Source organism: Urocitellus parryii, chromosome 5, assembly GCF_045843805.1.
Source record: "Urocitellus parryii isolate mUroPar1 chromosome 5, mUroPar1.hap1, whole genome shotgun sequence".
NCBI classification, from domain to species: Eukaryota; Metazoa; Chordata; class Mammalia; order Rodentia; family Sciuridae; genus Urocitellus; species Urocitellus parryii.
This window is the reverse complement of record NC_135535.1, coordinates 140,880,836-140,907,578: the sequence shown is the minus strand read 5'-3', so window position 1 is coordinate 140,907,578 and position 26,743 is coordinate 140,880,836. Positions and strand designations below refer to the sequence as shown.

Below are 26,743 nucleotides of genomic sequence, written 5' to 3'. Positions count from 1 at the left end.
AGCCACAGGCCAGCATCATTCTGAATGGAGAAAAATTGAAAGCATTCCCTCTAAGATCTGGTACAAGACAGGGATGCCCTCTCTCACCACTTCTGTTCAACATAGTCCTCGAAACACTGGCCAGAGCAATTAGACAGTCAAAAGAAATTAAAGGCATGAAAATAGGAAAAGAAGAACTTAAATTATCACTATTTGCAGATGATATGATTCTATACCTAGCAGACCCAAAAGGGTCTACAAAGAAGCTATTAGAGCTAATAAATGAATTCAGCAAAGTGGCCGGATATAAGATCAACACGCATAAATCAAAGGCATTCCTGTATATCAGCGACAAATCCTCTGAAACGGAAATGAGGACAACTACTCCATTCACAATATCCCCCCAAAAAATAAAATACTTGGGAATCAACCTAACAAAAGAGGTGAAAGATTTATACAATGAAAATTACAGAACCCTAAAGAAAGACATAGAAGAAGACCTTAGAAGATGGAAAAACATACCCTGCTCATGGATAGGCAGAACTAACATCATCAAAATGGCGATATTACCAAAAGTTCTCTATAAGTTCAATGCAATGCCAATCAAAATCCCAACAGCATATCTTGTAGAAATCGATAAAAGAATCATGAAATTCATATGGAATAATAAAAGACCCAGAATAGCAAAAACAATACTAAGCAGGAAGTGTGAATCAGGCGGTATAGCGATACCAGACTTCAAACTATACTACAGAGCAATAGTAACAAAAACAGCATGGTACTGGTACCAAAACAGGCGGGTGGACCAATGGTACAGAATAGAGGACACAGTAACCAATCCACAAAACTACAACTATCTTATATTTGATAAAGGGGCTAAAAGCATGCAATGGAGGAAGGATAGCATCTTCAACAAATGGTGCTGGGAAAAGTGGAAATCCATTTGCACCAAAATGAATCTGAATCCCTATCTCTCGCCGTGCACAAAAGTTAACTCAAAATGGATCAAGGAGCTTGATATTAAATCAGAGACATGGCATCTGATAGAAGAAAAAGTTGGTTATGATCTACACGCTGTGGGATCGGGCTCCAAATTCCTCAATAGGACACCCATAGCGCTAGAGTTAACAAATAGAATCAACAAATGGGACTTACTCAAACTAAAAAGTTTTTTCTCAGCAAAAGAAACAATAAGAGAGATAAACAGGGAGCCTACATCCTGGGAACAAATCTTTACTCCACACACTTCAGATAGAGCCCTAATAACCAGAATATACAAAGAACTCAAAAAATTAGACAATAAGATAACAAATAACCCAATCAATAAATGGGCCAAGGACCTGAACAGACACTTCTCAGAGGAGGACATACAATCAATCAACAAGTACATGAAACAATGCTCACCATCGCTAGCAGTCAGAGAAATGCAAATCAAAACTACCCTAAGATACCATCTCACTCCAGTAAGACTGGCAGCCATTAGGAAGTCAAACAACAATAAGTGCTGGAGAGGATGCGGGGAAAAGGGCACTCTTGTTCATTGCTGGTGGGACTGCAAATTGGTGCAGCCAATTTGGAAAGCAGTATGGAGATTTCTTGGAAAGCTGGGAATGGAACCACCATTTGACCCAGCTATTCCCCTTCTCGGTCTATTCCCTAAAGCCCTAACAAGAGCATGCTACAGGGACACTGCTACATCGATGTTCATAGCAGCTCAATTCATGATAGCAAGACTGTGGAACCAGCCTAGATGCCCTTCAATTGATGAATGGATAAAAAAAATGTGGCAGTTATACACTATGGAGTATTACTCTGCATTAAAAAATGACAAAATTATAGAATTTGGAGGGAAATGGATGGCATTAGAGCAGATTATGCTAAGTGAAGCTAGTCAATCTTTAAAAAACAAATACCAAATGACTCCTTTGATATAAGGGGTGTAAACAAGGACAGGGTAGGGAGGAAGAGCTTGAGAAGAATATTTACAGTAAACAGGGATGAGAGGTGGGAGGGAAAGGGAGTGAGAAGGGAAATTGCATGGAAATGGAAGGCGATCCTCAGGGTTATACAAAATTTCATATAAGAGGAAAGGAGGGGTAAGTCAAGAGAATACAAATGGAAGAAATGATTTAGAGTAGAAGGGGTAGAGAGAGAAAAGGGGAGGGGAGGGGAGGGGAGGGGAGGGGGGATAGTAGACAATAGGACAGACAGCAGAATACATCAGACACTAGAAAGGCAATATGTCAATCAATGGAAGGGTAACTGATGTGATACAGCAATTTGTATACGGGGTAAAAGCGGGAGTTCATAATCCACTTGAATCAAACCGTGTAATATGATGTATTAAGAACTATGTAATGTTATGAACGACCAATAAAAAAAAAAAGAAAAAAAAATAAACATCGATGTGGCTATGTCAGTATAGTACGCTGATATTAGATCTTATGGATATATACAGAGGAGTGAGATAGCTGGATCTTATGTTGGTTCCATTCCTGGCTTTTTGAGACATATCCATAATACTTTCTAGAATGGTTACACCAATTTGCAGTCCAACCAACAATATATAACATTTCCCCACATCCTCACCAGCATTTATTATTATTTGTATTCTTGATAATTGTTATTCTGAATGGGGTGAAATTAAATCTCATTGTAGTTTTAATATGCATTTTGCTGATTGCTGGAGAGATTTAATATTTTTTTCATTTATTTTTTGGACACTTGTATTTCTTTTTTTTTTTTTAAGAAATGCCCATTTAGTGCTTTTCCCCATTTATTTAGTAGGTTGGTTATTTATTTATTTATTTATTCATTTATTTATTGTTAAGTTTCTTGAGTTCTTTATGTATTCTGGATATTGATCCCCTCTCTGAGAAGCAGGTGACAAAAATCTTTCATTCTGTAGGCTCTCTCTTCATGCTCTTGTTTCTTTTGCTATGTAGAAGCTTTTTAATTTGATGCTGTCCACATTTTGATTCTTGATTTTATTTCTTGTGTTTTGGAAATCTTGTTAAGGAAATAGGTGCCTGTACAAACATGCTAAGGTGTTGGGCCTACATTTTCTTCTAGTTGTTGCAGAATTTCTAGTCTAATACCTAAATTATTTGTCTACTTTAAATCACCTTTTGTGCAGAGTGAGAGAAAGGGATCAAGTTTAATTCTTCTACATGTGAATATCTAGTTTGACCAACATTATTTGTTTAAGGCTGTCTTCACTCCAATGTATATTTGTGGCCTCTTTGTTAACTATCAGATGACTGTATCTAGGTGGATTTTTTCTATTCTATTCCATTGGTCTTCATGTTGGTTTTGGTGCCAATACCATGTTTTGTTTGTTTGCTTATTTGTTTTTTGCTTTGTTACTATAGCTCTGTAGTATAATTTCAAATCCAGTATTGTTTTGCCTACAACATTGTACTTCTTGCTCAGTGTTCTTTGGCTTATTTTTCCAAATTAATTGTAGAACAGTTTTTTTTTTTCTCCAGTTTTGTGAGGAATGCCATTGGTATTTAGATGAAGACTGCATTAAACCTTTCTAATGCTTTCTAATGCTTTGGTAGTATGGTCATTTTGAAATATTCATACCTATCCAAGTACATGGCAGGTAGTTCTTCTAAGGGGTTCACAATTTCTTTCTTCAGTGTTTCATAGTTTGTTTTTGTTGTTGTTGTTTATTTGGTTTTGTATACATCTTTTACCTGCTTTGTTAGATTTATTTCCAAGTATTTTTTGAGGTTATTGTAAATAGGTTAGTTTTCCTAATTTATTTTTCAGCAGATGCATCCTTGGAGTATAAGAATGCAATTGATTTATTATTATTGACCTGTATCCTGTATTTTACTGAATTAATCTATGAGCTCTAGAAACCTTTTGTGGAGTTTTTTGTTCTTCTAAATATAGGATCAGGTTGTTAGCAAGCAAAGATAATATGAGCTCTACTTTCCCATTTTGTATTCCTTTTTCTCCTCTTGCCTTATTGCTCTGGCTAGAGTTTCAAGGACTATATGGAATAGGAATGGTGAAAATAAGCATCTCTTTTGTTTCCTGTTTTTAGAGAAAATGATTTCTCCCCCAATTCAGAATGATGTTGGTATTGGGTTTGTTTAATATAACTTTACAATGTTGAGGTAACTGCCTTCTATCCCTTGTTTCTCTAGTGTTGTAAACATGAGTGGATAGTGAAGTTTTTCAAATAGTTTTCTGCATTATTTTCAGATAATCATTTGAGTATTGTTGTTAACTATGTTTTATGTGGTAAATTGCATTTGTTGATTCATGATACATTACTTTTTTAAAAAATATTTACTTTTTAGTTATAAGTGGACATAATATCTTTATTATTTTATTTTTATGTGGTGCTGAGGATCAAACTCAGTGCCTCACGCATGGTAGGGGAGCTCTCTACCTCTGAGCCACAACCCCAGCCCCATGGTACATTGCTTTCTTAATGTGTTTTTGAATGTGATTTATCAATATTTTATGTCCTTGAAATCATATGAAATAAGAATGTGTTACCCCTTTCCTATGTATTTTTTCTCTCCAGTACATTATCTTTAGGGATATTTGCCTGAGGTTTTCTTTCCTAGGTTTGTCTTTGGACAAACCATTATTAATTGTAAAACTTGATAGAAAAAACTAAGACTATTATTTGAGTTCATTTAAAAGTGATTGGGAAAAGATTGTCTGTTAGGACTTGAGTTCTTGACAGGGCATTTAGTACTCAGGAGGGTGAAGCATATATGCTTTCATTAGGTTGGAATAATAAGGACAAAAGAATGGTGATTTCATGAGATATTAAGGATATGCATTTGATTGCCATTGGAGAGAGGGGGATCTGAGTCATGTAAGATTTACTTCCTTTTACTAAGTCAAATACATGTTGATTTATCCTTGAAATCCCTCATTTTGAAGTTTCCCTATATGTGTATAATACCTCCTTGCTCCTGTATAATAGCCATTATGTTACAGATTCTTTTCTTTCCTGTCACCTTTCCCAGAGCACCTGTTTGACAGAAATTATTCTATTTGTATCTTTCCTTCTGCATTTTTCAGAGTTCAAAATCTGGAACAAATTAAAGTCTTTATTCATAAATCAGCTTGTTTATCGGTTAATTTAAGGAATATCCCTCATTACAAAGTAGTATAGCTTTGGCTGTTGTAATTAACATGAGATTTCTTGAGAAATATTTAGAACCAGGTCCTAAAATTGATGGATTAAAGCTCATAAGGTAGGGACTGATGAAAGCTAATTTTGAGGAAATCATAAACTGACATAATGAGAGTGGAAGTTGAACATCACAGAGTGCAATAGCATTGGAGTACTTAAGTCCCCATTTCCAATTTCAGAGTGTAAGTAATGAGAATGAATGTATTTCTACAAAATGATTCTGAAGTTGCCAAAGATGTCCTCCAAAATTCTCACAGAATATTAGGAAATATTTAAAGATTTCTTGTTTCATTCTTGGCTTTCTTTGAGGAAGAGGAACATCTAGTTTACAGATCCATCTTCAGTGAAAACATTTCTGATGGTTCATAAGAAATTTATTATGATGTTATTGTTACTAGTATCTGTAACTCTTTCTTATTTATACATTTGAGAAAAAATTTGACAACTACCAACTCTACAAAGGCACCCATCATCCTGAGTTATTCTATGATATGCTGAACAGAAGAGAATTAATCAATAGTCTATTATACATTTTAAAGAATCAGTTGTTTACATTAACTCCAGAGAAAATAAATATTGAAATAAATAAATCTCCAATGTTCAATTTGCTTAACCAGCAAGACTTGTATTTGGTTCAGCATGACTATCACCCTTGAGGTCCTTGAAAGGGCTTATCCAGCTTCAAGTTTATTCATCCATAAGCAAGGATACAGTACAAGCAATGAATAATTTTATAGCAATAACATAGTGAAAATCTTGTGACCTCTGAATATCTCTTTTTATGTCCTTTAAACAATATGAATTCAGAATGTCTCACCTCTTTGCTATATATTTTTTCTATCTAGTACATATAATAGAGTTACTAAAACACTGACAATCCCCAGAATATATTTCATCCAGTAGGAAATTAAATTCCCTAAACAAATCAGATTAATCATAATTTGTCCTAAATTTTCTTTTATTATTCCTTTAGCATTTGAAAATTGTTTATTTCCTTTGTCTTATTTTACTTATTTTTCAAAAATTTTAATTTGTTATATATGACAGAAGAATGCATTACAATTCATGTTACACATATAGAGCACAATTTTCATTTCTCTGGTTGTACAGAAAGTAGAGTCACACAATTGGTATCTTCATACATGTACTTAGAGTAATGATGTCCATCTTATTCCACCATCTTTCCTACCCACATGCTCCCTTTCTTCCCCTCTCTCCCCTTTGCCCTATCTAGATTTCAAAGGGTTCTCTCACTGGCATAGTTTTATTAATTAGAAAACAAAATTATTTGTCTGAGCATGTAGCGTAGTGGTCAGATGCTTGCCTAAGCTGTGTGAGGTTCTGAGTTCAATCTCCAGTATTACACAAGCAAAGCAAGTAAAAGAAAACAAACTTATCTTCTCCATAGTACCTCTGGTAAGGTTTGGACAGATTAAAGATGCTCAATGAGTTTCCTCATAAGAGACAAATGGTTGAGAAAAACAACATGGTAATATTAAGTGAAATATTTATATTAAAATATAACTAAAGTACTTACTTTAACTTTTTAATAAGCATTGATAGAGACATTCAACTGTGTATATAAGTATTTTGAATGTAAATTAAATTATTTTGCTGGTAAGTCTGTCTCCAGAGATATGATCTTGTTTAAGAGCTTTAGGTTGCCTTCCCAAATAACTTTTCTCTCTTAGAGATCAATCTACTCAAATTTTATTTTGATCTAAATGCATAAGTAAATTTGAAAATTCTTCATTACCACATAGAGTTGAGGCAGAGAATTGGATTACCACCAAATACTTCACTTAATATTACCATGTTGTTTTCTCAACTTTCCCAGTAAATCTGCTTTTTCACATGTACTGTACATTTTCCATTACCAGAGTAGTTATTAGCAACTGTTTATCAGGTAAAAATGTTTACTAGCAAAAACTTTGGAGTATTATTCCATTATACCAACCAGTTGTTTCTTATGAGGAAACTCATTGAGCATCTTTAATCTGTCCAAACCTTACCAGAGGTACCATGGAGAAGATAAGTTTGTTTTCTTTTACTTGCTTTTCTTGTGTATTACTAGAGATTGAACTCAGAACCTCACACAGCCTATGCAAGCATTCTACCACTGAGCTATATGCTCAGACAAATAATTTTGTTTTCTAATTAATAAAACTATGCCTGTGAGAGAACACTGATAGCAACCATACTTAAAAATTATATCCTGCTATAATTTAGACTGGCCTGTTTCCACACTATTCCTCCCTGACTTGATTCTCCAGTAGAACAAACTGTAAACTTTTAAATGCATCAGATTACATCAGTCATTCCTGAGTAATGCCAGCTTACTGAAGAAGATTACTCCCTACATTGTTTATTTGGGTTAACAAGTGGGTCGAGCAAACCAACTCCAGTTCACAAGCCTCCAGATTCCTCTCAGCTCTTAATTTCCAGAGTTGATGTGCAGGCCACATACATCACCAAGTACACATGGTATGAAAGTACTTTAAGTAGGCTTTGTGTACACAGAACTATTGTGTCTCTTAGAAACTTGTAGTTTGGGTGTATTCAAATTCTGGGTGAAGTTCATCCTGAATGTTCCAAGAGCTTCCCATAAATGTCCCTGGTGAATTTTCAGGAGCAAATCATCTGAGATATGGGATCATGATGTACTTCCTTATGCACATTCTTGGGCCTGGTTTCAATTTTCTTAATATTTGTTTCTATTCAATCCCACCCTCCACCACATCTGGTGAATTAAAAGAGCTATAGTGCCGGGACACCAGTGACAATGTTTAAGTGATGTCATTCTGAAACATATTATGCATATTTAAGCTATAGCTGCTGCCACAGAATATATCTGCTTAGGTCAAGCTAGGATTTCTCTTAAGGCTTCAAATGCAATAATAAACAAAACAAGCAAAAAAGATCCATGTGGTACATGTAAACCTAGTATTCTGGCACTCATCAAGGGACATATTGGTAATAAATGATCTCAATATAACTCTCAGGTATATCTTGTACCTTCATTTATAGAAAAGTCAAATCTGGGCACTTTTCCAGCATTGACCATGACTCGGTGCTACATCTGAAAAGAGCATCTAGGAGAGTTATACTTTGGTCTACAACATTTTCTCACAGGAAAATATCAGCATATTTTCTTGAAGTCCTTGTTTATGTGTTATCTATTCCATAGTCTACATTTTCCACACTGCTTATTTACTTATCACTATTCTTAACACTGATTCAGTCTTTAAAGTTATGATTGTTGATTCTAATCTCTTTTCCACCTATGGTACTGCTGTTTCTTTTTTGCCAGGCTTTTCCCTTTTCCATTCCCAGGAAAAAGATCTAGGTTTCAAAATTTGGTAAGAAGTGCTGTGAAGTTGATTGTCAATTCCTAGAATCGAGAGAGTAGAGGAAACTATAAAAGTTTAAAAGACAAAGACTTAAACAAATATTCCTTGAACTAAAGTTTGGAAAGTGCCTACAAAAGGAGGAATAAAGGAGAAAAATGAATCAAATAATGAAAAAACATGAACAATTAGCCCGAAGGACATCCTATTAATGCCAAAAAAAGGGCATAATGACACAGATGAATAAAAGTAATCATATGTGTGGATAAAATTATCTTTGTAATTTTTGAGAGCCTTTCTGAGTTAATAATTTTTATGTGCTAATATACATGTATTCTTCTATGAATTATTTTACTAAATTTAGGCAGTTGTACAACAATTACAGCATAGGTCTGTACATTTCATTTCATCATTGCAAATGTTTGTTCATGCCCACTTGCATTCAATACTCTCTCTACAGTTCTAGGCAGTCATTTCACTGATAAAACTTTTTCTTGTCTACAAATTTAAAAATATGAAATCATATTATATTACTCAGCTTTCTGCCTTGTGCCAAATTTCTAAGAAAAATAAACTTTAAAAAGTAGAAAGATTTATTTTGGTCCCAAGTTTCAGAGGTTTCAGTCTATGTTCACTTGGCTTTGTTGCCTTTGGGCTTGAGATGAGGCATAACATCATAGTGGACAGCATGTGACAGAGAGCTCTCTGCTCACCTTGTGGCAAACAAGAAGCAAAAATAGAGAGGCAGTGGGATAAGACACCAATAGCCCCCATAAGGGCACACCCCAGTGACTTTCCTTTCTTTCACTAGACACTACCTAGTGAAGGTTCACCCATTTCCCAACAGCACCATAGCTGGTGGCCAAGTATTTAGCATATGTGCCTTTGGGGAATATCTAAGATAAAAATCATCATACATATTACATGTAGTTTTCTTTTTTTCTCTCATTTTTTTTTACATAGCATAATGTTTATATGGCTAATCTACATACTGCACCATCATGAATCAATCCTACATTTCTGTTTCTTTGAATTATGAAATAATATTCCACTATATAAAAATACACATTTGGTTATCTGTTCATCAATTGATAGATATTTAGTTGTTTCTAGTTTGGGAGAGTATGAATAATATGGCTAAGAATATTCTGTTCAAATCTCTTTATAGACAAATTTTAAAAAAAATATTGTTTTAATTATATTTACAAGAAACTGTGTGATAATTTGACATGTATACATCATGTAATGATCATATATTTTTTTCCTATGGGTATATATAAATACCTAGAAGGAGACTTACTAGGTTTTATTGTAAGCATATTTGCTTAAGGGTGTTCTTCTCTCTCTCTCTCTCTCTCTCTCTCTCTCTCTCTCTCTCTTCAAGTGCTAAGCATCAAACCCAGGTCTTGTGTGTGTCAGGCGAGTGCTCTACCACTGAATTTCAACCCTGTCATATGCTTAAGTTTTTTTAAAGAAACTACCAGATTACTTTTTATTGCCATTAAGCCATTTTAATTTTTAATAATAGACTCATTGGCACTTAGTATTTTCACTTTCCATATTAAATCTACCATAGCTGGTGCTTAGTAGTATCTCATGTTTTTAATGTGCATTTTCCTAATGACTAATGACATTAAAACATTTTCATGAGCTTATTAGTCATCTAGTAAATATCTGTTCAAATCCTTTGCCTATTTTAAACAAGTTGTATTGTTTTCTTAGTATTGACTTTAAAGGGTTTTTTATAGATTATAAACACAAATCCTTTATCCGAGATAAAATTTTCTCAATTTTAACAGCCAGTGATTTTAACTAATTTTTATGTGATATACCCAATCATCATTGCCAAAGTTCTGTCTCCAATATGCTTCTCTTTGCCACTGTAAAAAATGGATGTTAGTGAGGTTGTAGTGGTGGGTCCAGATATGTAGTATAAAAGAAGGAACAGAATTATGAATTTTGAAATTAGACTATCCTATTTTGAAGTAGATGAAAACAAAAAAGCAAAAAATAAATATACTATATTAATTGGAGCAAAAATACTGTTTGTTTTTTCTCATTCTAACTTAGTCCTTTTGTGTTTCATTTATAAGTTATAGAGTTTTTGCATAACTACTATGTTAATGTTTTCATTTTATGACTAAATTTTATATTAAGTAATAAAATATACATCTAATAAAATCATAATAAATAGCATGTTGGTATACTAATTCTTTGTTGAATTAAAATAAAGTAACTACTGTTTAAGAAAATTTAAATGTCACAATTTTTTTAATGTAAAGGCAATTCTGCAACCTGTTACACGAAACTTGAAGAATTCTTTTTTTCTTATACTTTTACAAATAGACCAGACAAATAAATAAATAAATAAATATCCAGAAAAAATCTGCCTTAGTAAATGTAAAATACAAAATAATAGGAATCACCATGACATACTTGGAAGCAGATAGAAGTGAATTGTGCAAACAGTGCAATCTTTTTTTTCCCCCTTCTGTGGTAGAAAATCAAATCAAAAAAATCCAGACAAGATCTGAGATTCTGAGAAGAACAAACAGTGCCTCCTCAATGACTATGCCTTCAGAAAACCCCTACTCCAGCTCTCTATCACTCCCCTTAAATTCTCTAGGTGAAATGCACTTGAAGTTAGAACACAAATAAATTCCTTTGACTGTCTTATGCTTAGATTCTAACAGACTACCCAACTTAGTCAACAAATATTTAGAGTATGAGGTTTCTATAACCAAAGAGGTTTTGTCATTAAAAGTTCAAAATGTGTTTCTATATAAATCAGAAAATCTCATACCAGCAGAAACCTGTGATGTGAAAGTAGCCTATTTTTACCACAGAAAACAATATGGCTTCTATTCTTTAATGTTTGATTTTATTATTTATGCTGTTGACGAAAAATTTTCTGTCTCCACATCCAGTTTGTCATCTAAATCAGGTATGAAATGTTGTGGTTCATATTTTGGATACCAGCAGAATTTAACCATAATTTTCATCATATATAAGAACCATTAAAAATAACTGACCCAGCTGGGTGCAGTGATGCATGCCTGTAATCCTAGTGGTTCAGGAGGCTGAGTCAGGAGAATTGAAAGTTCAAAGCTAGCTTCAGCAATTTACTGAGGCCCTAAGCAACTTAGTGAGACCCTATCTCAAAATAAATAAATATATAAGTAGATAGATAGATAAATACAATAAAATGATAATAGATCTCTACTTTTAATTTTTTCTCTTACATCCTTTTTTTCTAAAATTTTACTAACCTCCCCAGGTTTCCCTGCCCTCCATAAATATACACACAACACAGACTCACACACATGCACACACAGAAAAAAAAAACACAAAAGGAAACAACACAGACAACCATACATAGTAAGTATCAAATATAAGTTAATTCTTTCTTTTTTTTTTTTTAGCTCTGCTGTAGTGTTCTAAACTCTCTTAGCACAACCAGCAAAAACTCTTAATCAGCTTGTCTCAACTGAGCTCAGCAACTTCATTGCGTGCTCGTCTTTTTCTAGTTCATCGTGTTTGGCATCCCTGAGAATGTTTTAGCAGAACCTTGTGTTGCTTAACATCAGGGATATGTTTTTTTGAGAAATGCTTCATTTGATGATTTCATCACTGTGCAAACACATACATACATATGCAAACTGAGATATAAAGGTCCATTACTCAATGTGGCATTCAGAGACAACATAAACAAGTCATTTGAAGCTACTGCTGCTGGCATATCATGACGAACTGTTTTATAGTAAATGTTTTTATAAGTAGATGAAGTATACTCTAAAACAATGATGACAAGTGTAGCATGTAAAATAAACATAATCCAGTAACAGTTACTCATTACTATTTTCAAGTGTTAGGAACTGAGCACAATCATGTATGCTATACTTTTATACTGCGGGCAGTGCAGAGTGTTGTTTACACAAGCACTGCCCCCAACATATGAGTAATGCATTGCATTTTAAAGTTACAATGACTACAACTTCACTAGGTGATGGGAATTTCTCAGCTCCATTATAATCTCATGAAGGCACTGCTGTCTGTGCAATCTGTTGTTGTTCAAGACGCCGTTATATAGCACAGGGCTGTATTTCATTCACATATGCCCTTCCTTTTCCCATAAAATGCTCTTAATCTATTTTCTTCAGTCATATTCTCATTTTCCAAATTCTATCTTAACTGTAACCTATGCCAGAAAGGCTTTCATGCTTATCCTATCACCCACTCAATGTTCCTTGGGCTCATTTTTTAATTGCACTTGTCATAACATGTCAATATGGATTTCTTTGTTTATTATTGAAAAATCTCTCTCATCTGGCAGTAAGTTGCAAAAAACCACAGAGCCCAGTATAATTTACCAATTTTAGCTTACACTTCACTCCTACTGTGTTGCCTGGGAACACTGTACATGATCATTAATTATTTTTAAACAAATGTTTTCTTACATATTTTTCCAAGAATTATGTTATCTGGCATTAATAACAAGTGGTCTCAGTAGTTTACTTCTATAACACTTTTCTTTGGAAAGATTGCAATATTTTTCAGGCTTTTTACAACTGAGATTTACAAGTTATAGCATAACATCAATTCAAAGTGCATCTTGCACATTTAACATCTTTGTGAAAAGAATCAAACTTGAGCATTCATGGTCCTATCTTATTCTAAATATGTCAAATACTACTCAAGTGGCGCTGTTTTTCCCCCTGTCTTTTTGATTCAAATATTCAACCTGAATAATTAGAGATTTTTAAAAAATGCTTTAAAAATGTATTTTTAAAAGTGCTCGATTTTAAAATATAGATAATTCTTTAATTCAGAAGTCAAACAGAGAAAATGGTATAGAGAAATGTTTAATTACTTTATTATCACTCATTTAATGATTCATTATAATTTGGGGGGCTACCAGGGATTGAATTTAGAGGCATTCGACCACTGAGGCACATCCCCAGCCCTATTTTGCCTTTTATATGGAGACAGAGTCTCACTGAGTTGCTTAGCCTCTCACTTTTGCTGAGACTGGCTTTGAACTTGCAATCCTCCTGCACCAGCCTCCCAAACTACTGGGACAACAGGCATCAATATGATTTTTACACAAAAGCCACACCACTATCTTCATATTAAGATCTTTGCCCATTGTATGAATAATCATACATTAATCAAAGAGGGCATGTTAGTCAGCTTTGATAATACCCCACAAGAACAACTTAGAGGAAGAAAAGTTTTCTTTGACTCAAAGTTTTAGAGGATTCTGTCCATGGCAGATTGTCTCCGAGGCAGAAACATCATGGTGGAAGAACATGGCTCAGGAGAGCTCTCCTCAGCTCATGGCTTCCAGGAAGGAGAGAGAGAGAAAGAGAGAGAGAGAGAGAGAGAGAGAGAGAGAGAGAGGTGTAAGGGGGAAGATATACCTTTTCAAGACATACCTGAATTGACCTACTTACTCAAACTAGGTCCCACATCCTAGTAGTCCATTCTGCTATCAGTGGATTAATTCATCAGTGAGATCAAAGCCCTCATCATCCTATCATTGCTGAAAGCGCCTCCTGTGAACCTTGCTGCACTGGGGACCAAGCTTTTGGACCATGGGTTTTTTGCGTGGGATCCCAAATCAAAATTATAACAGATGGTTTGACATATAAGTGATCACATGGCACCGAATACCAAGATCTCAAATCATAATGTTCCCTACAGAAACAGTCATAAAGCAAAATAAGAAGAATAAACAATCTTTAAATTCTTTTTCTACAATTGTATTTTTGTGGTTGAAGTGACATAATTTCAAGTTAAATTAGCATTTGAAATTAAATTTTGATTCATATATATATATATATATATATATATATATCAAGAAACTTCAGTAGTAAACTTAGCTTCTGGAATAAATGAAAACCATGTCATCAATTATATTCTTCCTGTTTGCTGGCACTGTTTTATTTCATGAGAACCTTTGATTTAGTTACATGAAGACAAGAGGAGCAGTGGAAACTGGCATTGGTCAGCTATTGAGTTGCAGCTGAATTAAACCCTCACCATAGTTTAGCTGCAAAACTAGCATCTAAAGCTCTATCTACCAACATACGATAGAATACAGAAGGAAAAGTCTACTGCTTAGTAATATTGAGGACTAAAGAAGTGCCTTGGCTTGCATGAAATACATTATTATTAGTCAGGTGTTCAGAGTCAGAGTCTCAGCTCTCTTTTCCAACCTTGGACTATCATTGATTTCTTCAAAAGTATGTTGATTCTTAACCCATATTTTATTATTTAGCAGTAAGAGACTGAAAATAGTATAAAGCTATTTAACTAACCTAAAAATAGAATTCATTGGTTTTTTTCCTAATCTTTCCACATGCTAATAGTTTCTGAGGAGCTAGTCGTTTTCCCTGAATATGATACCTTATCTGTGGTTGACTGGCTCTGCAATTTTAGGGGTATTTCTCTTGCCTGTGCTTCACAGCTTTGTGCAGTATTTACAGCACCTCCCAGATGGGTGTCTTTCTCAATTTAATTATCATCCAGCTTATCTTCCCTTCCAACCTCATTTATGAGAATATTAAATAAGATCAGCCATGATACCCATGTCCCTGAAGCACACTCCTCAACACCTCTCCTTAACTTGATGTGTTGCCATTTATCATTAAATTCCTTTAGCCAATTTAAGTCCCAGGAAGAATGTTAATATTGAATCCAATTTGAGCTAAATTTTAATTAAGATTTCCTGAGACATTTTGCTTAAGTGATTTACTATAATCAAAATTGATATCTCCTCTCCTACCCCCACCCTCTAATTATCTAACTTTATCCACACACAAAAGAGAACGAATTTATCTGACTTGAACAGTGCTTCATAAATATACATCATTCATTTTGGCTGTTTCTCTGAATAGTTTCCTTCTTTTTTGCCTTAAGGTCTATGTCTGTCATTCTCATGTACATCACAGAATCATTTAATGAAATGTCTTTCCTTCTGGCAGCCACATCTGTCTACCCTAAAGTATCCAGCCACACGATTTAGCTGTATTAATGCCAGTTTCTCAAATTTCCTTTTATCTTCCAAGTATTTTTGTTATTGATATTTCTGTGTACAATATCAGGCTAAATGCAACTGCAGTAAATTCAGAAATAGATCATATCCCACCTATCCATGTAATCCTCATGGGGTGTTGTATAAGAAAAACTTTGTTTACATTTATGGGGAATATTAAAACTGAACCTTCAAATGGGCCATTCATTACTATGAAGTGAAATAGAAGTGAAGTTTCAAGGTACATGTGGACATTCACAGGGTATCAAGAAAGCAGTGTGCCCCAGAGTACTAGTCAGATTCCCAATGGAGTCTGTGAGCTATAAAAAGCTCCTGACATTATAGAAGTAAAACATGGGATTAGAGTCACATGAGAAAATGTAATTAAATAAGGAAAAGGTTTCTACTATGTATTAAAGTTGTGTATGTTTTCCTTATAGAAAACAGAAATAGAAATAGAAACATTTTGTCTTCTTCCATGTTTAAATCTCATCTATTTTCCTCCTCATGCAAATTTTGGTATGAAGAAAACATAAAGTTCTGTGAATGTTTGTACAATGCATATTATAATACTTCCCACTAGAATCCATTTCTATTCTTTTTCTTTCTTTAGTTTGTATATATGTATCAGGAAATCAAGGATCCTTGTCTATAATAATCATTATTCTTTAACGTTGTTTTATAGGATTAATAAAAGTTATTTTCTTTTCATATAGTAACCCAAATATACTGTTTTATTAGATACTCTTTGCCTCAAAATGACTTTAAATAGGTGGATATTAGCTCTACCTGTGTTTAGATGCTTATACAATATCAATTCAGGGGGTCTGAATATTTTTATTTACTCAAAAATTATATCTGGAGTTGCATTAACTTTTATTTTCTGCAATTAAAGAAACACTAGTTTATTTTCTATACTGCAATTCCGGTAACCTTATCAGTCTTTCACACATCAGTGTCAGCAAGATTATAGGGCAGGAATACATTATGATGGAAAAAAGTGAGAGCAAAAGGAAAGATGCAGTAATAAAGAGCACTTTGCCTATTTTTTCCCCTGATCTCAGAATTCAGAAATATGTATTTATGTATCAACAACAGGAAGTGAGAAAAAATATTAAATTTTCTACAGGATATTGGATTTTATGTTAGGAATTTCCTTTGTTTTATTTATTTAACATAAAAATAGTCTTCAAGATTCAAAGGTTTTCTCTCATCACTCTTAAAAAAGAAGAAAACCTTTTTGCAACTGGTTTTTTCAGTATTTTTGCAATTTTTTTCAGTATCCTAATAGAACACAGGAGCCTCAAATCAACAAAACAAGAGCATATATGCCAAGAAAAGTTTCTTCACTTATATTTTGTCTTTGAAAACAAGCTCCTTGTGGTTTGGGGGAGGAAAAAAATAACACAATGGTGAAAAGTTGAATCCCAAGAGGATTTATGTTGTGATTTTCAATTCCAGCTCACTGCAGTCGACGCAGATGAAGGGTCAAATGGGGAGATCACATATGAGATCCTGGTTGGGGCTCAGGGAGACTTCATCATCAATAAAACAACAGGGCTTATCACCATCGCTCCAGGGGTGGAATTGATAGTCGGGAGGACTTATGCGCTCACGGTCCAAGCATCGGATAATGCTCCTCCTGCAGAGAGAAGGTAATTTATATTAGAGCCAATGCGGTCTTTTTGCTGCTCCTGTTTAACCCTATAATTAAATTTAAGAGGCTCGGCAAATATTCTTTTATCCTGTAAACATCTAAATTAGAACAGAAAATATCAGAGCATTCTCAGGAACTGCGTATTCTTATTGGTTAAATTTTGGGAAGAGGACATTAAAATTAATATTAAACCACAGAATTATTAACTATGATCTCACAGATGAAGGAGGAAGGTCTCTGCTCTAAAGAAGAACTGGAAGATATCAGAGGCATGTTTCCAATTTATTACTCAAAAACAAGGTTGCTGACAGTGAAAGACTCTTTTCTTCAAAGAGCTTCACAGATAGTCAGAAGCATATTATTGTCATGATTTTGAAACCACCTCTCAGTGAGTGATTATTAAAATTTATACGTAAAATATAAATGTAAATATATATATATATTACATATATATTACATACTACAGACATGCACACACACACACACACACACACAGAAGTTTAAAATTTTACTACTACAACTATATTCTTTTAGTTCCCCACTTGAGATACCTCTTAATAATGAATTATTTCCAAATTTTCAATAGACATTTCAAAAAATATTAATGAATATGAATATAATCTTACACTTTGCTGGATTATTAATCTTTCACAATTTGTCAGTTTTTGGTTTGTGTTTTCATATGAATTCTGGATAAATTCCTCAAATTTTTTCACAGCTATTTATATTTTTTCAGATGTATGTGATTCTGTTTAAGAAGGCAACTTTCCATGGATTTTTTGTTTCATTCTTTTATACTGATAATAGAGAAGTAAATAAATTGAACATATATCACTTTAATGAATATGTACAAGTATATAAATAAATTCCCAGTGGAAATTTTAAATTTTCTTGATAACTGCCATGTTGCCAGCTATAAAACTTATAGTCTAAAATTTTAACAACAAAGTCTAAAAATGATATTCTATACAATTTCTCTAGTCGTTATTAAGCATTTATTTTTAAACATTTGTTATTCATATTGTCCCTATTCAATAGGTAATATATAGTATCTATTTTTATCTATGTGAGTATATTTCCAATGTTTAACTGCCAACTCTATTACATTTGCTATGAATTCTGGATTCATAAAATTTTGTTTGTTTTTCTATTGGTATGTTAAGCCCAGCTTACAATTAATCTATATTTTCTAATATTGCTTTTGGGGGTTACAGTTGTTACTGTAGGTATAATTGCTTTCAAGCCTTTGTTGCATTTGGGAATTATTCTAGTTTTCAGTAGATGTATTGATGCTGCCAAATTTTTCAGTCAATTATCCTGTTGTCCCAACACAATATATCGAATAGTTCATTTCTTCACTAACTTGTAGTTTCATTGATTATATCATAATTGTAACATATATTCCTTATGTATTTGGATTCGGGTCTATTCTATTTCATTATTCATTTATTTTTCATGAGCTATCATCATATAAGACTTCACTTCTGTCCTGATGGACAGTTTTGAAGGGGACTGTAGGCATAGAATTTATATACAAAACCACCATTGGAAGATTTTAGAAAAAAAGTTTCTGATACTTACCCCAAACATCTAGCAAGAACGGAGATGAAATTGTCATAAATATAAATAAGCCTCAGGTGTTTGATTAAGGTGACTTGGCAATGGTATTGTCAAAATAGCACACATGATTTAAGGACATGAGTTCAATTTTGGGCACACTCATTTTGGATGTAGCCATTGTTAATATACCAGAAAAGCAAATAGGTATAGATGCCTAAAATGATAAAATGATTAAATGCTATTTCTTAAAAGAAAAAGTGTAATATTTTTATATATTGAATAGTTATGGAATTTAAAATAAGTGTAAAATGAAATTTGAATCAATTTCAAATAATAGCTTAATTGAAGATAAGTTATTCTAAGAGGAATTAAAGATTATTAATAACACTGAGCATGCAGTAAGGCTAAACATGCTATCATTTTACATACATAATTTCTAATTTTAATAACATTGTGAATGTTTGTATAATTATATTTATTTTTGAATCTAGAAATCTGAGATTGAAATAGGATAATTTACTTTACTAAACACTCCATCTAGCAACCTCTAGCTCTGTAATAAGCAAGTAATAGAACTAGAACTTGAACTGAGATATGTTGGATTAAAAAACTTTCTCCTCCCCCTCTCTTCTATATCCATAAACTCTGTGGTTATTATTTTAGAGAAAAGATACTACAATTGGTTATTAGCAACAAAGTAATTCTAATAAAAAGAACAAGTTTACCTTTATTTTACTTGAAGCTTCAATAAAGTCCTTTCATATTCATCAATTTATTTTAAATTCTAATTTTTTCTCCATCAAACACAGTGCTATGTCAAATGTTTCTGATCTGAGCTGTATATTCCAATATGTTATGATTACTATGACTGATTACTATGTTTTTGTTTGTTTTGTAATTGGGAGTTGAACTCAGCGGTGCTTTACCACTGAGCTACATCCCCAGTACCTTTTATTTTATTTATTTTGGAATAATAATAATATAATAATAATTCAGGTGTCTTACTGTGATGCAGAAGTCTTGGGAAGTTGCTTAAGCTGGCCTCAAACTTGAGATCCTTCTTCTTCAGCCTCTTGCATCACTGGGACATACACCACTGCATGTGGCTAAATGAAAAGTTTTAAATTAATATTTTTTTGAATAGAGTAGGTGGCCTCTTTTGTGAAGATTATGTTTCAAAACTCCCTAGTGACTTCCTGAAACCTCAGGTTGTGCCAAATCCTATATATGCTATGTTTTCCTTCCACTATATGCATAATTACATATTTTTATAATACAAAATGTATTATAAGAAAATTTAATTAGTAATTTAAACACATAAAATATCAACAATAATATGAATAATAATAAATAATAAAATAGAAAAATATCACACTGAAATAAAATTTTCAGCATCAGTACTCTTACACTTTGGGGCCATTATCAATCAAAATAGGGGTTATTTTGGGCTGGGGTTGTGGCTCAGCAGTAGAGGGCTGGTCTCGCATGTGTATGGCACTGGGTTCAATCCTCAGAACCACTTAAAAGTAAATAAACAAAATAAAGATATTTTTTAAAAATACAGGTTATTTCAACACGATCATTGCAGTTCCAAATGTCCATGTGATAACTGAGATGGCAACTAAACAACTGATGGGTAGGGAGCATATACTCTGTGGATATGCTGGACAAAGGCATGACTAATGTCACACAAACAATGGAAAGGGATGATATAAGAGTTCATCATGCTATTTGGAATGGCTTGCGATTTAAATCTTAGGAATTGTTTATGTCTAGAATTACCATGTAAAATTTTTGGACTGTGGTTGTCTGTGAGCAACTGAAAAAAACAGAAAGCAAAAAACCACAGATAAGGGGGACAACTGTATTTAATGAATGAGATTTCATAGTCCTCAGCTTGCTCAGTTCCTATTTGCAAGTTGTGATCACCTCTTTGCCTGAATAAGCTGTTACCTGCATTGATCAGTACAAGAGTAGATTGTACCTGAGCAAAATTGTATTCCTCTCTGGGAAACAAAGGGCTTCCTTCAGAATCTAATTGCTATGTCTTTTCATTGATACCAGGCATAGTTGACCTAACCTCTCTTTTTCTTTTTTAAGAAAATGGGTTGGATACTAAAGAATCACCATATAGCATGTGGTCAAATGTCAGGTGGGAGCTGCAGAGAGTAAAATCCATATACCTTCATTTCACTTGCTGGGATAATGTCCTGTGCACTGCAGGATAATGACACTTGCAGTTTCTCTGGAGGGAAATGAATCCTTCAAATTGAGTTGATGAATGAACTGTGTTGTGAGGTTTTGCTTTTTGTTTGCTTTATGAAGAAGATGCTATTTTTAAATTTTTAAATTATGAACATAAAAATATAGGTTATGATATACTTCATAGATTGACCCAGACAGCCACAGTATTAGCTAAATGTAATTAAATAAAAGCATCAAAAACAATAGTAGCAGTGTTCAAAATTTGAGGAAATTTCCATATTAGTTTTCTTTCAGATTGGTAACTTCAATTTAGAAATTTAAATAACATTGAGTCTCAAAATATCCAAGATGAATTTACTGTTTATGTGTCTGTTATTTCAGTTTGGTAAAGGATCTAAAGATTCAAAATGAGAAAAGAAATAGTCTATAATTGACTTTTTTGGTGCTCATTTGTTTTAGGCTTTGATGAGAAGATGAGTAGAGACAAAAGGTAAAAGCTAACAGAAGTCATAAAACATTCTGGGGTATTGTTAACACTAATCGTGTCTCTAACTCACCTTCTTAGTATATAATCCAGTTAAATTGAATAAATATTTATTAAGTTCTGGTATTAAGTTCATGACTGCTAGGTATTTATGAATATGTAAGAAAAAATAAAAGGCCCTGCTCCTAAACAGCTTCTAATATTTATTGTAAAATGATTGTTTGATAGAGAATGAATCATTTTCCCCACTTAATTCTTGGAGTCCAAGGCTATATATAAATAACTATATATAAATAATCTATTCTCCAATTGAATAATTTTCCATTGTGAATATATAGTCTTTAAATAACTTTATGTGTTATATTTAACATTAATAAAGACATGATACATAAATACTGATTTATTTTAACAAAAATTTACTTGGTTTGCACAAGTCCTAGTCTCTTGGGTAGGCACTGGAAATAGAGGTAACATGAGACCTCTGCCCTCCTGGCACTCAGAAGATGGCAGAAGAGAATGTCAGACTCACACGTAAAGGGGTAGTAATAGAATATCCATCTAGGGGAAAAAAAGAGCAAGATATTGGAGACACAGGAAAGCAATGCTGTGGGAACAGGAATGGTTTGACACATTTGATCATATCATTGACCTTCTTAAAATTTGTCAACCATTCCCCATTGCCAAGATGAAGTTTGATTTAACAGTATTTGCAATCTCCAATCATAACTGCAACTGCTGTTCCATGTATAACCATATTTTTAGTTTTATAAAACTTATAGTTTTCTAGTTTATTTCTCTGTGAATTTGCACATATTTTTCCTGTCTGTAATGCCCTACTGTTTTTACAGGTAAATACATTTTACATTTTAAAATTCTGCCCCTTAATTTTCCTTAAGAGTTTATCTTTGACCTCTTATGTTGGTTTTAAATCTGAGATCTACTGTGGATTGCTATTTGTACTTTCAAAATAGTAGAACAGAATCAATGAGCACTGAACTATAAGTATAGCTTTTCTAGGACCATGTTTGTGAGAAAGGAAAAACTACAGTAATTTCTTTAAGTCTATTGAGGAACGCAATATAAACACCTGTAAACTTTGTCATAGAAACAACATGGTTGAAATGTAGAGTTACAAATAGACATAACACATGTTGACATATTTAATAGAAAATTGTATAGAAAATAGCATATATCGTACAATCCTCTAAATGCCAGCAACATTCTCTCATTACTGATTATTATTGTAATATGGCAAAAGTTTGACTTTAATTTGTACCATTTCCAAAGTTAAAGCAACGTAGTTCCATCCTTATACCTCCCCTTTATTCATGTTTTATTTTATTTATTTTATTCTTAAAAGAGTTATGTTTGGGGCTGGAGTTGTGCTCAATGGTGGAGCTCTTGCCTGGCATGTGTGAGGCCATGGGGTCAATCCTCAGCACCACATATAAATAAATAAATAAATAAATTAATTAAAAGATCTATTGACAATTAAAATATTTTTTGAAAATAGTTGCTTTTGATGATGTTTCATGCCTGGTATAAATAAGTAAAAATTGTGATTTCATAGTCTGAACCCAAGACTTGAAATAATTTATGTCATCATGTGACATAAACATGATGGTTTATTAAAAACCAAGAATGTCTTATATTCACACACATCAGATGAGTAAAAATTCTCCAGTGTATTTCCTAAATTTGTTCTTCTGAGACGAAAGGAAAAAGGGCAAGCAAAGTCTGAATGTTAAAATCTTGCTTTTTTGGTTTATCTGTTTTTGCTAATTAACTTTATAAACTTAATTCAGTGACTTATTATTTCTGATTTTTAAATGACCTTTATAAAACTATCTGCCCAAATTTGATGATGTAAAGTCTTTAAAATCATAGGATTATTTGAGAAATGCATTACCTCTTTTGTTCTTCTTTGACCTTTAATACCAAACGTGAAAGAATAGAGTATAATGGTTTTCGGTTTTGGAAACAGAGATTTATATACATCAAACCAGCTTTATACAAAATAAAATTTGGTTATATAAATGTTCAGTTTTATGTATTTAGAACTGGAAATAAAATGTAAACATGAAATACATAAAATATTATTTACTTAGTGTATCATTTATGTGTTTAAATGATGCTGTTGAAATACTACTATTTATTACAACATGAATGTTATCATTTCCTTGTAAATACTGTTGGTTTTCAATTTAGAAAAGCTAACTCTGACACTCTGTTGACATCAGTAATAAAAAGAAGATATCATTTTAAAAAGCAATAACTCTCAAGATAGTGTTTATTTAAACATGTGGAAGGGAAGTGACAGGATGTTCAAGATGATAGTAACCTTGAAATGAAATTTTTCCAAAACTCTAAGATCAAAGTCCAAGAAGGAAAATAACATAATTAGTAAATATAGCATAAATTATTTTAGAAAGTGGAAGGTGAAGCAAACAACTAAGTGTAGATGAAGGTAACAGTAACATTGGACAAAAGCTGGTCTGTGTTCTGCCCAAGATCACACAGTGGCAGCATCAAAAGTGTAATCTGAAAATGTCTGAGCACAAATCCTGGCCTCAATATCACTTGCCTAAAGTTATCAACACTAGTTATGTAAAACATAGTATGCATAGAGAATAATAAGTCCAATGTTACAGAACATATGTATAGAGAAGACACAGTCAGGAAAAAGGAAGAGACATAAAATTACTAAATGACTTGATAAATAGTACACTAAAACAAGCCAAGATTCTCAAGGGTAAAAATATCCAGGAGAATGTACCTCTTGGTGTGGCTGTTGGGTTCCATTCACCATCTAGAAGGATATGAATTCTACCTCCAAATTAAATCCCATTGTTCTCACAATATGAGAATTGGGAGTTTCTGTAAAGTATAATAGATTTTGTAAATTTCTATTATTTTATTTTCATATGAATTAAAGTTTATAAGCAACATTTCATTTATTTTAACCTATTTTAAACACTCTGAACCTAAAGGCTAATCTTATTATTAACAATTTTAATTATTTTATATATTAGTACATATAAATAAATTATTTTTATTATCTCATACATTCATATATGAAAAAAGTAAAATTTTATTAGGAAATTTTAATAGAAAAGTGTTAACTCAGATGCAATAATGAATAGAGGTATCATAATTGAATACAAGAGTCTAAAATTTGAAATAAACTTCCTTTGCAACAATAAATGCAAGAATGAAATTCTCTAAAGTCATGTAGCTTTTCAGTGATGCCTAATATCCTATGGCTATGTGTCTACTGAGGATCTGCTCAGAAACAACTTAGATTCCAGGATATTACAAAGTGACAAGATATAAAACTAAATCTCAGTGCTCATGATCTGTGTTTCAGTGAAAAGCTTTTCAAAAAGTAGGATGGCATACTTAATCTGAGAAAAATGTGTTTGGTGATCATGTCTTTCAATTGAAACACTTATTAAAGACTTTAAGAAAACAAGAACATTTTAGCCACAAACAGAAACTATAATTAATATGTTTTAAACTAAAAATCATGATTTTGTTAAAATAATGTTTAAAGCATACATTTCAGGCCATGTTTGTATGTTTACATAAGATGCATATGTATTTCAAGATGGAGGACGACCTTTTTGTAATTTATAAAATTTTATAAATTATATATTTTTGCCAGTGTTTCTTTATAAACTTTGCTTCTTCAGTTTTTATTATGGAAAAAAAAGAGTTTAAGATGTCAAAAACATTTCTGTCAGTGTTATTTCTTTTATGTTTGTAATAACAAAGTATTTTCTTATTCTTCAAGAAAATTATGGGTCAAGAAAGGCATTAATTAAATCTCATCTTTTAGTTTTTTCATATTATACTCTTTAAACAAAGACACTAAAACCCATTTAGTTTTGTTTTCAACTGATTTATGTAAGAATTAATTTATGTTCTTGACTCTACATATACTTACATTAAGTCACTCGTGTCAGCTACAGAACTAACAAAACAGTCCATAATTTGCTTTTGTGTGGTATTTTAATCAATACTTCCTCTGCTGGTTTAATAGGAAGAGAGCTCAAAGGACAGCTCCTATTACCAGATGTTTATAGAATATTTTTTGCTATTAAAAAAGCATTAAAAAATAAAGTCAAAAGTCATCCATGTTAATTTATTAGCTTTGTTGTATAGCTATTACTTTTTAATTTGTACTTTTACCTAAGTTAAAAATATACAGAAATAATTCCTTTCCTTTTTAGTAAGATAATTTTGTAGAAGTGTTAATGTTCCAGAGGAAGCTTTTATTTTTCTATCCTTTCAAGCTGATTTTACTATTTTCTATAAAGTTTGAAAAGCTTTTGGCCTATAAAACCCCAAAAATGATAAAAGGTTCAGTTTATCTTTAAATGCTATGTAGCTTTTTAAACATCTTGTTCACTTCTCATTTTCTGCAGGCACTCCATCTGCACAGTGTACATTGAAGTGCTTCCTCCAAATAATCAAAGCCCTCCCCGCTTTCCACAGCTGATGTACAGCCTTGAAATCAGTGAAGCCATGAGGATTGGTGCTGTTTTATTAAATCTACAGGTATGTTTGACATCACACACACACACACACACACACACACACACACACACACATATACACACACACTTTCTAAAGTGACAAGCTGGAGACTAATGAGTTTATATTTGTTCTTTAGGGGTTGAGAGGGTGGGTTGCATGCCTGCTTGTATTCTAGAGAATGAAAATTCCATCTGGAAAGGAAAGCAAGCATAATATGGATGTAGGGTTTGCACAGCTAATCTATTCTATTGATTGCCACAATGAAGAACTAACGTTTGGCTGGCAGGGATTAGCTGTAATCATTACAGGAGAAAATGAAGGGACTGGAAACATGCACTTGAATATTTTATACTTTGCAACTAAAGAGTTTGCAGCTGACTATTATTTTCTGTCTTGGGTGCCCTTGCCCAGCTGGATTTATTTTTGCTACTGTGTTGTATAGGGAAATAACCTTAGACTCAAAGGTTGATGATAGGCATTCTGACTCTAAAGCAAATTCTATTCTATGGTTGCAGGCTAGTCTTATAATTATGTGCCTTGGTGTATTCATTTAGATAAGAAGTATATATTTAGCTGATGTTTCTATTTCCAGTTCAGAATCATGGGCATATGAGTTACGTGCAAGATGATATCTTGGTTTTTACTATTTATATATTCCTGACCAAAGCACATTTGACCAGTTAAGGGTGTATCATTGACTGAATATGCAGCTCCAGTTTGTGCTACATATGGTGTCAATAACTATCACTTGCTACAACAATCATAG

The 26,743-nt window shown here is 32.8% G+C and overlaps 1 protein-coding gene across 1 annotated transcript in view; it reads left to right on the top strand.

The window, feature by feature from the left end:
• LOC144255071 (protocadherin-15-like) overlaps positions 1–26,743 on the top strand; it is a 452,955-nt gene that overhangs the window by 179,130 nt on the left and 247,082 nt on the right. Inside the window, 2 exon segments of the mRNA XM_077799103.1 lie at positions 16,994–17,187; positions 25,866–25,998. Coding sequence (XP_077655229.1) covers positions 16,994–17,187; positions 25,866–25,998 — 327 coding nt within the window.